This window comes from Monodon monoceros, unplaced genomic scaffold (genome assembly GCF_005190385.1).
Source record: "Monodon monoceros isolate NGI ecotype Baffin Bay Population unplaced genomic scaffold, NGI_Narwhal_1 Super_Scaffold_19, whole genome shotgun sequence".
Classification (NCBI taxonomy): Eukaryota; Metazoa; Chordata; class Mammalia; order Artiodactyla; family Monodontidae; genus Monodon; species Monodon monoceros.
This window is the reverse complement of record NW_021703775.1, coordinates 64,339,722-64,354,357: the sequence shown is the minus strand read 5'-3', so window position 1 is coordinate 64,354,357 and position 14,636 is coordinate 64,339,722. Positions and strand designations below refer to the sequence as shown.

Genomic DNA, 14,636 nt, shown 5'->3' with positions numbered 1-14,636 from the left:
GCTGTTATTGTCATATTGCATCTACTTACACAGTAAACTCTGTAGAACAGTGTTTTATCTAAATGTCATCCATTTACAGTGTTTTTTGTTTTTTGGCTGCGTTGGGTCTTCAGTGCTACACGCGGGCTTTCTCTAGTTGTGGCAAGCTGGGGCTACCTTGCGTTGTGGTGCGTGGGCTTCTCTCTCTGGTGGCTTCTCTTGTTGCAGAGCACAGGCTCTAGGCACACAGGTTTCAGTAGTTGTGACGTGTGGGCCCAGTAGTTATGGAGTGCAGGCTCAGTAGTTGTGGCACACGGGCTTAGCTGCTCTGCAGCATGTGGGATCTTCCTGGAGCAGGGATCGACCCCATGTTCCCTGCATTGGCAGGAGGATTCTTAACCACTGTGCCACCAGGGAAGTCCCACAGTGTTCTTTATTCTTCCTGTATGGTACAGTTTCTATCTAGTGACATTTCCCGTCAGCCTGAAGAACTTCCTTAAGCTTTTCTTGTAGTGAGGGCTCCTGTAGATGGATTCTGTTTTTATTTAATTAAAAGTTAAGTTTGCCTCTATTTTTGAAGGCTAATGTTGCTGGCATTTCTGGGATGACTCCCCCTGCGGGGCTCCCCACCCCCCACTTTGAAGTTCCCTGTCTTATGTTCCTCTTGAAGTTCTCCATTGTTTTTGATAAAAAGTTAGCTATCATACGTGTTGTTGCTTCCCTTTATGTAATGTGTCATTTTCCTCTGGCTGCTTTAAAGATTTCTTTGTTTTTTAGCAGTTTGATTATGATATGCTTAGGTATAGTTTTCTTTATTTTGCCATGTTCCATTGGACGTCTTAGATCTGTAGCTTTGTTTTTGTCCAGATTGGGAAATCTGGGGCCATTATTTCTTTCTGCCCCGTTTACTCTCTTTTATCCTTTTGTGTCCACAATTATATGTATGTTAGATTGCTTAGATTGTTACACAGGTCACCAAGTTCACTGTGACCCTCTATTTTGCCATCTCTAATCTGTGTTTTGTTTACACAGTGGATTTCGATTTAAAATACTGTAAAGTTCTAGAACTTACATTATTGGTTTCACTACTTTCTTGAGATTCCTCAGGTTGTAATTATAATGACTATATTCTCCTGTAAGTCAGCTGGGTAGTTAAGTGTGGTGCCACTTACTCTGTTAGGGCCCTCATCCTCTTTTTTTATTTTTCTGTAGGAAATACTTTGCATTGAATATTTGCATAATTCCTACATTATTAGTATATATCCTTATCTTTCAGGCAAAATTTCTTTCTCTTAATAGAAGGGTGTTTTGTGTTGTAACTTGTGTTTATTGAAAAAGTAGCAGCAGGATCCCTGTACACTCATTTATTTATTATTAATTTATTAACTCTTAAGTGTCGACCATCCTAGCATATGACCTCTGTCCTTGTGGAGATAGATAATAGTTCTCTACCTAAACTGTCTTTCCTAGTTGTAGATTTACACAACTTGACTAGTTTCTTTTCTGGCTTTCATTTGACTGAAAGACTACTTCCTTTGTTAGAGGACAGAAGTTGACTTTCCAGGCCGTGACTTTTTAGAGTTAGATTTTTAAATCAGCTTTAAAGATATGAAGCCCAGTGTTTTGTTGCAGCCGTCAAACATATGATTTAATGTAAAATATTCATTTTGTGGTATTGTTTCAATCACCATTACTCATTTATTTATAAAGCATTTCTCCATGAAATATTTATATTAAGTGAAATAAGCGTATTGTTCAGTTACATAAAATTAACCATCACAAGGAGCTATTTCTAATAAGTCATCTACAAACTGTTAAATAATTCTATTTATAGTCATTATAAAATCAGAGACATTTTGTTTTGAAAGTTATAAATTTTCAAGTCATCTACATAACTTTAAGGTTTTTATTTCATCATCTGTACAATAAGGAAATTGGAGTAGGTGATCTTTTGAGATCCATTCCGGAGTCAGCAATGTGTATCTGATTCTAAAGCAAACATTTAGAGGTAAATTATTTTTTTTAATAACAGTCATATGTTGCTGCTACACTTCGTTTTCTTTAATGTGATAAATTTTCCACAGTGTATGACTTTGACTTTTTGATTATAAATTACATGTTTTTGGCTGAATCTCTCCACCAAAACCGTAAGAGTTTTGAGTATTTTCTTGAGTTACCACATTGGTAGAAATCATTGCAATTGTTATGCTTTCCAGGGTCTAATCAATCTAATTTCTTTGGAAAGCCAATATAAGCAGACTGCTTATTCGTACAGGTATTAGAAACAGACTTTTGGTTTCACTGTTGGCCTTCCCACTTTCTAGTCATTTGAACTTGTCTAAACTACTTAGCTTCTCTAAACTTCTCTTCCTTCATCTGTTTAAAAATAAATAAATAAATAAAGGAGTTCTAATACCGCCTACCACAGAGTTATTGTGATGACTAGATGAGATAATGAACATAGCCTTTCCAAAGTAAGCAGTAAATGTTTGCTACTATAAAAGTTTTAGGGGGTAGGCTAAACTACATTATCAAAGAAAGTTCAAAACATAGTGGCTGGAAAAAGGCAGAACTTTATCCACCCTCAAGTCCAGGTTGATAGGTTAGCTTTGTTCCCTGATGTCACTCGGGGACTCCGATTCCTTCCACCCAGCCTGGCATAATATCCTCTTCTATATGGTCAAGACTGTTCACTACCCCTTCTTTCCCCCACTCAGCAGGAAGTGGGGAAGGAAGGAAGTCCAGAGCAAGTGCTTTCCCTTTAGACCAGTGAATTACAAGTTGTACATAATCTCTCTTGCTCACCCCATTGGTGAGAACAGCTAAAAGCTGTAACAGAATCTGGGAAGTGTAGTCTTTGTTTCTGACAGCCATGTACACAATTAAAATCTATTACTCTGGAAGAAATGGACAAATTAAGCCATAGCTGCTCCTACTACTGTTACTACTAGTACCAATACTGTTACAGCAGAATTATGTCACATATCTATTTACCTTCTACAGCTTCACTTACGTGTACTAGGGTGGATATGGGGAGAGTGGAGAGATGAGACTGAATGTTTGAAATGTGAGTGGTCCGGTGCTGAATATGATTCTTGTGTTTAAAACAATATGCAAACCAATAATTTCATCTGATGGTCATTTGGAGAAATCTGGTCCAACATTTAGAAAAAACAGGCTGAGCTGCTCTTACTGATGTGTGCTGGTCTCTTGTAGGTACTTTCCTATGAGATATTCAAGGGTAATTTCAGCTATTCCTGACTTTTGCCTTATTACCTCTCTTCAGAGCTTATCATACAGGCAAGATTCAACCACCACTGTAGTGTTAAATTGGTGTATATTTGCAAAAACTTCTGTTACTCAACTTTTTAACTCACTGGCTTACTCACCAGTAGTGGCATATCGAGCAGAGAGTCATTCAGTTAGAAATTTATAGAAGTTGAATCCCTTGTAGCGAGGTTATAGAAAGTTGATGTTCTAGTTTTGAGAAAGTGAACACCTCTGTTAAAAGAAATGGAGGAAAAACTGTCAGGGTGTCTTTTATATCTTTTATTTCATACCTTCATAAGGTGCTAATGGAGTTTTTATTTTGAAGCAAATAGTACAACAGATCATTTTTTTATTCAGAAGGAATTTAGCTTTCTCTCCCCATAGGTTTACTTTATTTTAAGCAATCCCAACCAGTTAAAAATAATTTTTCAGTAAAAATAAATTAGGGTAAATGCATTTAGACTAATTATTGCTTCACAGAAATGGTCACAAATGATCTTTTCTTTTGTAAGCTTCTCCTGTTCCTTAAAATGATTTCATTGGCAAGATTTTTCTTATCTTACTATTTTTAACTGGCACATTTTCTGTTAAATGAGGTACCACAATAAAATCATTTAGAATCTTAGATGAGACTTTGAGGTCACCTAGTCTAACTTATCTGTGTGTCTGAGAATCCTTTCCTGAAGTCTGCAAAGTACTTCTACTCTGCAATTCAGTCTCCCTTGGAACATTTTTGTAATGAGGAGTACATATCCTTGTTCATTTAACTTTTGAATGGTTCTCTTCAGCATAATCAATACTGTCAGGTCAAACTTTGCTTGTGCCCAGAGCAGTTTTTCCTTCTGAAAGTTCTGAGTCTTTCCAACAGTGTTTGTTAGCTAATTACTGAGATTATTAGAACTACTTGGAGTTCTGCCCTTTCACCATAAATCATGTCGTAGGAATCCAGCAGTCATTTTCTAACTCCCCATCTAGGACACATGTCTCTTCCACAGCTTGCTGATTCCATTCCCATCCTAGAACACAACAGGTGTTCAACAAACATAGATTACTGAATATAATTTCCGTCTAGACTGCTCCTCTTAAGAAAGGGGGTCTCAGTCTTTGATGAATGATTTGGGATTGATGAATGACTTGGGATTGCATGTCTTTAAATAGCTAAGGATTTGAGGAGCCGGGCCTTAAGCTTAGTCTGAAAAGCCAAGGCAGACTTGGAGATGAGGAACGTCATAGATCTTCCTTACATCAGACTAAGTAAAGATCCACTGGAGTAATAAATAGGAACATGGGGCATGATGGCAAAACTGATTGTCTGTGATCATGAGGGGACCCATTCATCTTTGTTTTCATACACACTTGGAGGTAGTAAATAGTGGTATATAAAAGATCCTCAGAAATTAACTTCCGTGTTTCTAATTCTAGGCGAGATCTTTGACCAGTTAAGTAAAAGTCATGAGAATTATCACTCTTGGTTCAGTTTAAGACATAAAACATTATAAAATTTTATAAGATTTGTTTCTTACTGCTAAAACTGTTATTTTCTGTACTAGAAACAAACAACAAATATGAGGAATATGAGAATAGTGTCTTTTTTTTTTAAACAGTTTTTGATCTGGAATATTTGAATTCTGGAGTTCTTTATAGGCATTACAACTTTATTTCTATAGTGTATTTGTTATTCTGCTTTTGCAGGAGCTGTAAATAACGTTGACTGGGTATGTCTTATCTGGTATTAAAAATGATTAATGTGAACTAGAGATCTAGGCTGCCCAGAAGATTATATATAACTTGCAGGCACATTCTGATAGAGTGCTGGATGGCAGGGAGGAGAATACTTCATGATATGCTCCTCTACAGTCTAGGATTTTTTTTTTTTGACATTCACTATAACGAAAGGCTAACGATTGTTTTGGGATTCATAGGAAACATGTATTAGAAATTACACATGTAAGGTGAGAGTTGGTGTTTGTTTGGGAATTATAGGCTTAAGGTTTTTAACTGTTTTCTATAGTACAACATACAATTAGTAGTCAGCTGCCTCTTTCTACCAGTTAAAGGAAGGGTTCCTTGCATTTCAGTTCTTTGCAAAATCTGAAAAGTATATCATATTTGGAATGCAGAGTGGGGTTGATCTAAACTAACCTTGGATGGTGACTTCAGACATGTCATCTGGGCCAAGACATTTAATTCAGTGATTCACTTTGGTAGTTGACAGCCCTTTACACTTTAAGTGGAAAAATGGTTATTTCTTGCTGTGGGTCCAAGTCTAGAGGGCTCCTCCCTGATCCTCTCCATCCTGAACTCTCTTCTACATTGGAACTTAAGTTCCCAGACTTTGGAGTGAGGGGGGGGGATTATAACTATTTGAGTGGTTATGGATGCTTTTGAAAATTTGACGAAAACCGCAGGCATTTTGTAGCTACTTTAGTCCAAATGATCATGTTGTACATCTTAACCCCCTGACTCTGTAATACTGTGGACATAATAACAAACATATCTAACTTGTTTTTAAAGCTAATATTCCTTTTAACTTGTTTTTTTCTTGGTCCTAGTTGAGGTCCTATTGTTCTTTTGTATTATACTTCTTTTAAATATACTGAAAAATTAATAAAACATAAAGGCACTTCGATAAATAATTTTAAAGTGTAACTATCAGCCAAATCAGGAAGTAGGAAGTTGTCAGCAGCCACCGAGCTTCCCAGTCGCAACACCTTCCTATCTAGTAGCTACTGTCCTGACTTGTAAGTTAGTTATTTCCTTGCTTTTCTTTTTAATTTTGCCACTTGTATTTTTACCATCTGTATATTTATCCCTAGAATATCTATCTTAGTTACTGTCTGTTTCAGAAAGATTTATATATGGACACTTGATGTATATATTCTTGTTTGTTTTTTTTCTCTCAACATTATGCTTGTATGTTGTCCATGTTGCTGTAGCTGTCCACAGTTCATTTGTTTTCATTGTTGTATCATATTCCATTGCATAACTGTACCACAGTTTCTTTGCTATACTTTGATCAAAGCTTAGAGAACTTTCGATTTTCTTGTCTTTTATGTGCTGTGGACCAGTTTTCTCTCCATTAGTCAAATATTTATTAACTAGTAAATTTGTTACATGTAAATTATTCAGAAATTTAAGTGGGCATTGAAATCAGTATTAATATGTTATTGTCCTTTCAAGAACTTCAGTCTGTAATTTATTTTCTTCTAAATACTTCATATATACTTTATGCCTGGCCATCAGAAAAGTTAATTAAGCAAATTTGGCAAATAAAATATTTGACCTTCTATGTGTCAAGCACTGTTGTAGGTACTGGGGCTGCAGCACTTTAGTAAATGTACATTCTTTGTATATTTAAAAAACAGATATGTGTATTTGTTTAAAAAAAATCTTAGTACAGAAAGGTATAAAATGAAAAATTTGACTCTGTTCCCTCAGTCCTATGTTCAGTATTAAATTTCTTGACTATTCTTTTTATTAAAAAATTTAAAAATCCTTATATATGTATAACCTGAAAAAATTACACAGTGGAAACTTTTTGTATGCCTTTTGTACTTTTTCTTTTTGTCTTAATAATCCATCTTGAAGATTTCAATGAAAGTTAGCATTTTTAAATTAGGGAACTGCCAGAAACTTAAATTAGTAGAACTGAAAGTAGAAACAGTGCCTTCATGTTCTTCCAGATTAACTTCTTTTTCTTAAATAACATGCTTTTGACTTATTAGAAATCAGATTTATTTATAGGACATGATAAAATTTACCTATGGAAAATCATAACTTTAAACTGTTAAATATCTGTATTGCTTTTTCTGTAGGCATTGCTGGAGACCGTGTTTGGTGTAAAAGTGATTATAACAGGTGATGCATTTGTTCCTGGAGAAAGAAGTGTCATTATCATGAATCATCGGACAAGAATGGACTGGATGTTCCTGTGGAATTGTCTGATGAGATACAGCTACCTCAGATTAGAGAAAATTTGCCTCAAAGCCACTCTCAAATGTGTTCCAGGATTTGGTAGGCTATTCACAAATTATTATAAGTTGTTCATTTATTTTATATGTGATGTACTCACTCTAAAACTACAGAATAACTTACTAGACTCCACTTAAGTATTAAAGCCTTTGCCACTTTTTTCCCTCCTTAGCCAAAAACAATCACCAGTTTTTTTTTTTTTCCTTAGGGGATTATAGATTATTTTAATCCTTTTTCGGAAACATCTTACCTTGAAAGAGAATAAACTATTCACAAGGAAGTAGATATGGTCCCAGAAGGACCAAACATTTGAAGAATATGAATTAATAGTTCAGTAACTTTTTATTACATGTCATTCTTGTGGTAATTTAGACCAGAAAGTGGTCTGTGCTGATAAGGTACTTGAAAGGAACTGATTCATTCACATTTATCTAATAAATAGTAATTGAATAACCATTGGTTCCAAGCGTTATACCAGGTGCCGGTGTTTTCTGAACTTACCTAATCCATCACTTTTTTTTTTTTTAAAGGCTTTTCACTGTCCTTGTTGTATACTATAATATTAAATGTTTACTTTCCATAGTTAGGAAAGCAGCATGTTCACTGAGTGGTGGATAAGTAGGGATATGTCAACATTGCATGTTAAATCTTAATTGATCTCCACTCTGTAATATGAAGTAGGGGTGAGGAACAGACTAAAAATATATTCAAACCAGTTATTCACATGAGTGGATGAAGCACCCACTATACTCCCTGACAGCCTCATCCATTAAATCTGTACTTCTTTGGTTTCCTATGTAATATTTCTTATTTGAATTCTTTGCTCTCTAAACCACATGCCTCTCAGTGTACTGAAATTGTGTAGGATTTGTGAGGGCAAAGGGCAGGCATTGTCCTCAGGATAGACTAGTAAGAAGCACTGCATGTTTGTGTTTTAGTTGCCTTCATGCTAATAGTTTTCTCTTTGTCACTTGCACAGTATTGTGCTCTCAGGATAGTCAGATTCCTTAAATGGCAACTGACTTTCCCTAGAGCAAACATCCCCATAGAACCAGCAGGAAGCTGCAAGGCATTTTATGACCTAGCCCCAGAATTCATATAGCATCACATCTACAGTACATTATTGGTGGAAGCCATCACTGTCCTCATGGAGTCTAGGGGAGGGAGCATAGACTTCACCTCTTGATGGCAGAAATGTCAAAGATATTATAGTATTTTAAAAACTGCCACATTCCTAAACAGACTGATCAAAATGATAATGTCTTGTTTATCATTCCTGATCCTACATAAAATAAACAGAATATTAAGAACATTATGTGAACAAGCTTGAAAATATATATGAAATCAACAAATTACAACTGACAAAATACAACTGACAAAATCTGATAATAATGAAAACAAATGAAAAAGAAAATTAAAACAGCTTCGTGTCTAATAAAGAGATAGATTGAATCCATAATTAAGAGCCTTCTTACAATGGTTTTTGGAGGACGATGGCAGCTGCCTGACCTTCCTCATCTTTAAAAAAACAAAAAAACATCCAATCAACCAGCAGAGGAAGTAAAACCACATATCACTCATCTCTTCAGCATGACCAGGAGACAAGGCATTTAGAAGGTTCTGGTATTAAGTAGAGAAGTCTAAAAGAGTTCTTTCTTTCTACCCTCCCATCATTGCAAACCTGTGGGTTCTGAGAGTGGGTAGAGACTTAAGAGTAGAGAGGCATGGAAAACTTAGAGGAAGCACAGACAAAAGCATCTCCAGAAAAATTAAAGTCCAACACTAAATGCCAAAATAGTGAACACAGGTCTGGACATAGTAGTTCACAGCACAAGATATAAGGAAGTGATTAGAAAGACAGTGGGACCTGAAGATGCCTCAGAGAAGTATTGCTTCTGAGGGAGAATCAGATTATATAGAGAAGGGCTAGCTTCCCTTAGAAGTGTGGTAGTGAAGGAAAACAAGGAAATTAAAAATCCTGCAGGAATGAAAAGAGAAGCAAGAAATAACAGTCTTTGCTTACCACACCCCCAAAATTATACAGCAAAACCCAATAACCATAAAAGGTTTTTAAATTCATAAAAGAAACTTAAGTGGAGGACAGAACTGAAAAACCGAAAAGCCAAAAAATGTACACCATAACACAACACTCCAAACTGAATGGATTATCATTAACTAAGCATTTGGGGATATTAAAAAAAAAGATACTTTCGAGTGAGAAATACAATGAACAGTAATAGACAAGAAAACAAGGAGAAATATAAGTCAGCTGAATTCAAGGAAAAAAAAGAACAAAAAGGCAAAATCATGTCAGAAATGAAGAGTGAATTATGAAATATCCAAGAGGAAAATAATAGAGTAAAACGAAAAGAGCAATACAAGAAAACAGAAAATGACTCAACAGTGAAAAGCTGAAAGCATTTCCTCTAAGATGAAGAACAGGACAAGGATGTCTACTCTCAGCCACTTTTTTTTGTTGGCCATGCCATGCAGCTCGTGGGATCTTAGTTCCCTGGCCAGGGATTGAACCTTGGCCACAGCAGTGACAGCACCGAGTCCTAACCCCTGGACCACCATGGAATTCCCACACTCTTGCCACTTTTATTCAACATAGTCTTGGCAGTCCTAGCCACAGCAATCAGAGAAGAAAAAGGAATAAAAGAAATAAAAGAAATCCAGATTGGAAAAGAAGAAGTAAGACTGTTTGCAGAAGTAGTCACTGTTTGCAGATGACATGGTACTATACATAGAGAATCCTAAAGCTGCTACCAGAATCAATAGTGTCAAAATGACTATTCTACCCAAGGCAATCTACAGATTCAGTGCAATCCCTATTAAATTATCAATGGCATTTTCCACACAACTAGAACAAAAAATTTTTTTAATTTGTATGGAATACAAATTAAAATACAAAAGACCTCGAATAGCCAAAGCAATCCTGAGAAAGAAAAACAGAGATGGAGGAACCATGCTCCCTGACCCTAGACCATACTACAAAGCTCCAGTCATCAAAACAGTATGGTACTGGCACAAAAACAGATATACACATCAATGGAACACGATGGAAAGCCCAGAAATAAACCCACACATACATCTATGGTCAATTAATCTATGACAAAGGAGGCAAGACTATACAATGAAGAAAAGTCAGTTTCTTCAATAAGTGGTGCTGGTAAAACTGGACAACTACATGTAAAAGAATGAAACTAGAACATTCTCTAATGCTAGACACAAAAATAAACTCAAAATGAATCAAAGACCTAAATAGAAGATGTGATACTATGAAACTCTTAGAGGAAAACATAGGAAGAACACTCTTTGACATAAAACACAGCAAGGTCTTTTTCAATCCATCTGCTAGGGTAATGGAAATAAAAACAAAAATAAACTAATGAGACCTAATTAAACTCAAAAGCTTTTTCACAGCAGAGGAAACCATAAGTGAAACAAAAAGAAACCCCACAGAATGGGAGAAAATATTTGCAAACAATGCGACCGACAAGGGATTAATCTCCAAAATTTACAAGCAGCTCATGCAGCTCAATATTGATAAAACAAACAACCCAATCACAAAATGGGCAGAAGACCTAAATAAATATTTCTCCAAAGAAGACATACACATGGCCAAAAGGCACATGAAAAGATGCCCAACATCACTAATTATTAGAGAAATGCAAATCAAAACTACAATGAGATATCACATCACACCGATCAGAATGGCCATCATCAAAAAGTCTACAAACAATAAATGATGGAGAGGCTGTGGAGAAAAGGGAATCCTCCTACACTGTTGGTGGGAATGTAAATTGGTACATCCACTATGGAGAAAACAGTAAAAATAGAACTGCCATATCACCCAGCAATCCCACTCCTGGGCATATATCCAGAGAAAACCATAATCTGAAAAGATACAGGCACCTCAGTGTTCATAGTAGCCACGACATGGAAGCAACGTAAATGTCCATTGATAAAGAAGATGTGGTACATACATACAATGGAATATTACTCAGCCATAAAAAAGAATGAAACAATGCCATTTGCAACAACATGGATGGACCTAGAGATCATCATACTGAGTGAAGTAAGTCAGACAGAGAAAGACGAATATCATATGGTATCATTTACATGTGGAATCTTAAAAAATTATACAAATGAAGTTATTTACAAACCAGAAACGGACTTACAGATGTCGAAAACAAACTTAAGGTTAGCAAAGGGGAAACGTGGGGGATGGGGAGGGATAAATCAGGAGCTTGTGATTAGCACACACAAACTACTATATATAAGATAGATAACCAGCAAGGACCTACTGTATAGCACACAGAACTATACTCAATATTTTATAATAACCTGTAAGGGAAAAGAATCTGAAAAAGAATGAACATATGTATATGTATAACTAAATCACTTTGCTGCACACTTGAACCTAGCACAACATTGCAAATCGACTATACTCCAACACAATTTTAAAAAAACCAAAAGAAAATAGAGAATGAAAAGGAGAAAAAAAAAATTTGTCAGAGAGAAAGTAGTTGAAATGGAACCTAGTTAGAGGAGTTCTAACATCTGTATAATTGGAGCCTCTAAAAAAGACAGTCAAAACAATGTAACTTAAATATTACAAGGGTGATATTTAAAAGTACGACCCAAGAAGAATCTTGGGTGTAAAAGACGACTGAGAATTCCCTGGGTGGCGCACTGGTTAAGAATCCACCTGCCAATACAGGGGACATGGGTTTGAGCCCTGGTCCAGGAAGATCCCACATGCTGAGGAGCAACCAAGCCCTTGCACCACAACTACTGAGCCTGCACTCTAGAGCCCGTGAGCCACAACTACCGAGCCTGCGCTCTAGAGCCCATGAGCCACAACTACTGAGCCCGTGCACCACAACTACTGAAGGCCACCCACCTAGAGCCCGTGCTTCGCTACAACCCACCGCAGTGAGAAGCCCACACACCACAATGAAGAGTAGCCCCCACTTGCTGCAACTAGAGAAAGCCTGTGCACAGCAACGAAGACCCAACACAGCCAAAAGTAAATAAATAAAAATAAATTTATTTTAAAAATAAATAAATAAATAAATAAAAGACAACTGGAGGACTTCCCTGGTAGCACACTGGTTAAGAATCTGCCTGCCCCTGCAGGGGACACATGTTCGATCCCCGGTCTGGGAAGATCCCACATGCCGTGGAGCAACTAAGCCTATGAGCCACAACTCCTGAAACTGCGTGCCAAAACTGCTGAAGCCCACATGCCTAGAGCCCATGCTCCACAACAAGAGAAGCCACTGCAGTGAGAAGCCCGTGCACTGCAACAGAGTAGCCCCCACTTGCCGCAACTAGAGAAAGCCCGCGCTCATCAACAAAGACCCAACACAGCCAAAAATAAATGAATAAATTATTTTTTAAAAAATAGTTCATAAAAAAAAAAAGATGACTGGAAAGGCAATTCCAACATGAAGGTATGAGGAGCTCTGTAGACCCACTTCCCAGGAAAACTGGTGAAAATTCTGGTGAAGTAACAGCCATTTAAAGTCTCCAGAAATGGTCCGAAGGACATACAGCAAATGAAGAAACATTTATTCAAGAAAATTTATACCAAGACTCATCGAGAACAATGATAATCTGTGGTATTTGAAACAAGACACACTTGTTTCCTCCCACCTTCCTGTTCAGCCAGACAGAAACTGTGCTCCAGACTAGTGCAGCCAGGAACACAGGGCAACCCACAATCAGGAGGAATCTGACAACTCTGAGCATCTCCCTCAGGAGTGGAGGTTTTGAACCCCACATCTAGTAGCACCCCAACTTTTAACACCTGCACCTGAGAGAGGAGCCTTCAAAACATCTAGCTTTGAAAGCCAGTGGAGACCCATAGGATATAGCAAACTGAGAAATAGTTTTTAAAGGGCCCCGCACACTTCTGTGGCTATACTCCGGGACCCAGTGCAGAGGCAGCTGAATGAAAAGCCCCCAGTCTTTCTGTGAAAGACGGCTATTTGCTTATATTCCTTGCTGTGGTCGGAGGGGCAGGCGTCTAATTAAACACACATCTAAGGGCAGACTGTAACCTAGAAACCTTGGGGGTGGGGATATCACTCTCCCTCTGGCCCACCTCTGGTCACCAGTGTCTCCAAGAAAGGAGCTTGTATACTTGTCTGGCACTCTGACTTTTGTGGCTGTCACCCAGAAAACACATCCCTTGATAACCTGGCTCTTGTAGCCAGTGGGCTTGTGTTTGGGGGGAGGGGGGAGGTCAATGGGACAGTAGCAAATAAAGAAAGAATTCTTAGAGCCAACCATTACTCTAGAGCTTATTTAGCATGGAGGGAGGAGACATAAAAGCCCATCTCCAAGTCTTCTCCTGAAAGAACTATATTTACGTACTTTAAAAGCAGCTGCCTGAGGGTTTGACTTCCAATTGGCCTGAATCAAGGTGCTGAGATCCTCCCCCGACACTGGCATATCCATCCTCAACTACTGGGAGCCACTAAAAATAAAGTAGGCTGCTCAGACAATCACAAAGGTTTAAGAGACAGCCAAGAACTAGAGCAGGGTTGAATGATAAGGTTCATCTCCTATAGGAGGACTCTCCTACAAGCCTGGGAGAGCTGGGTATTATATCTAATGCATAGAAACCAACACAGAGAGTCAAGGGAAATTAAGAAACACAGGAATATATTCCAAATTACGGAACAAGATATAACTTTAGGGAAAGATGTTAATGAACTGGAGACAGGTAATTAACCTGGTGGTAAAGAGGTCAAAATTACAGTCCTAAAGATGCTCATTGGGCTCAGGAGAACAATGCATGAGAAGTTTAACAAAGAGATAGAATATATAAGAAGTCACAGAGCTGAAGAATACAATAACGGAACTGAAAACAGAGGGTTTAATGGTTTAAGCAGTAGAAAAGGGTCAGTGAACTTGAAGACAGGTCAGTAGAACATAACCAATCAAAGCAGCAAACATAAAAACTGGAAAACATTGACGATACGGGAATTATGGGACAACATCAAGTGGTCCTGCATTTACATTATAGAGGTCCCAGAAGAAGAGAAAAAGAAAGGGACAGAAAACTTATTTGAAGACACAACGGCTGAAAGTACCTCAGCCTGGGGAAGGAAACAGATATCCAGATCCAGGAAGCCCAGAGAATTCCAAATAAGATGAACTTAAAGAGCCTCACACCAAGACACATAATTAACTCATTATTGACAGGGGATTTTTGCAAAAATTAATGCCTGTGGCCAGTGATTTCTATTTTGGTCAGCCAAAAATTAATTGTTATTTCACTAACACTTTGTGGGTTATTACATTCAATAGTTACACCTGACACACCTGTAAAGTCTTCTAATTTTCATGAAATGTCTTCAATCCACTCTTCTATAGAAGCAAAGGAGAATTCTCCAGCA

The 14,636-nt window shown here is 37.4% G+C and overlaps 2 protein-coding genes across 4 annotated transcripts in view; one reads left to right on the top strand and one right to left on the bottom strand.

Moving 5' to 3' along the window:
- CAPN13 (calpain 13) overlaps positions 1-14,636 on the bottom strand; it is a 274,099-nt gene that overhangs the window by 13,863 nt on the left and 245,600 nt on the right.
- LCLAT1 (lysocardiolipin acyltransferase 1) overlaps positions 1-14,636 on the top strand; it is a 195,865-nt gene that overhangs the window by 71,126 nt on the left and 110,103 nt on the right. For all 3 annotated transcript variants that reach the window (XM_029232830.1, XM_029232831.1, XM_029232829.1), the window contains one exon: positions 7,065-7,263. In XM_029232830.1, the coding sequence (XP_029088663.1) occupies positions 7,065-7,263 (199 nt within the window). The remainder of the gene's footprint in view (positions 1-7,064; positions 7,264-14,636) is intronic.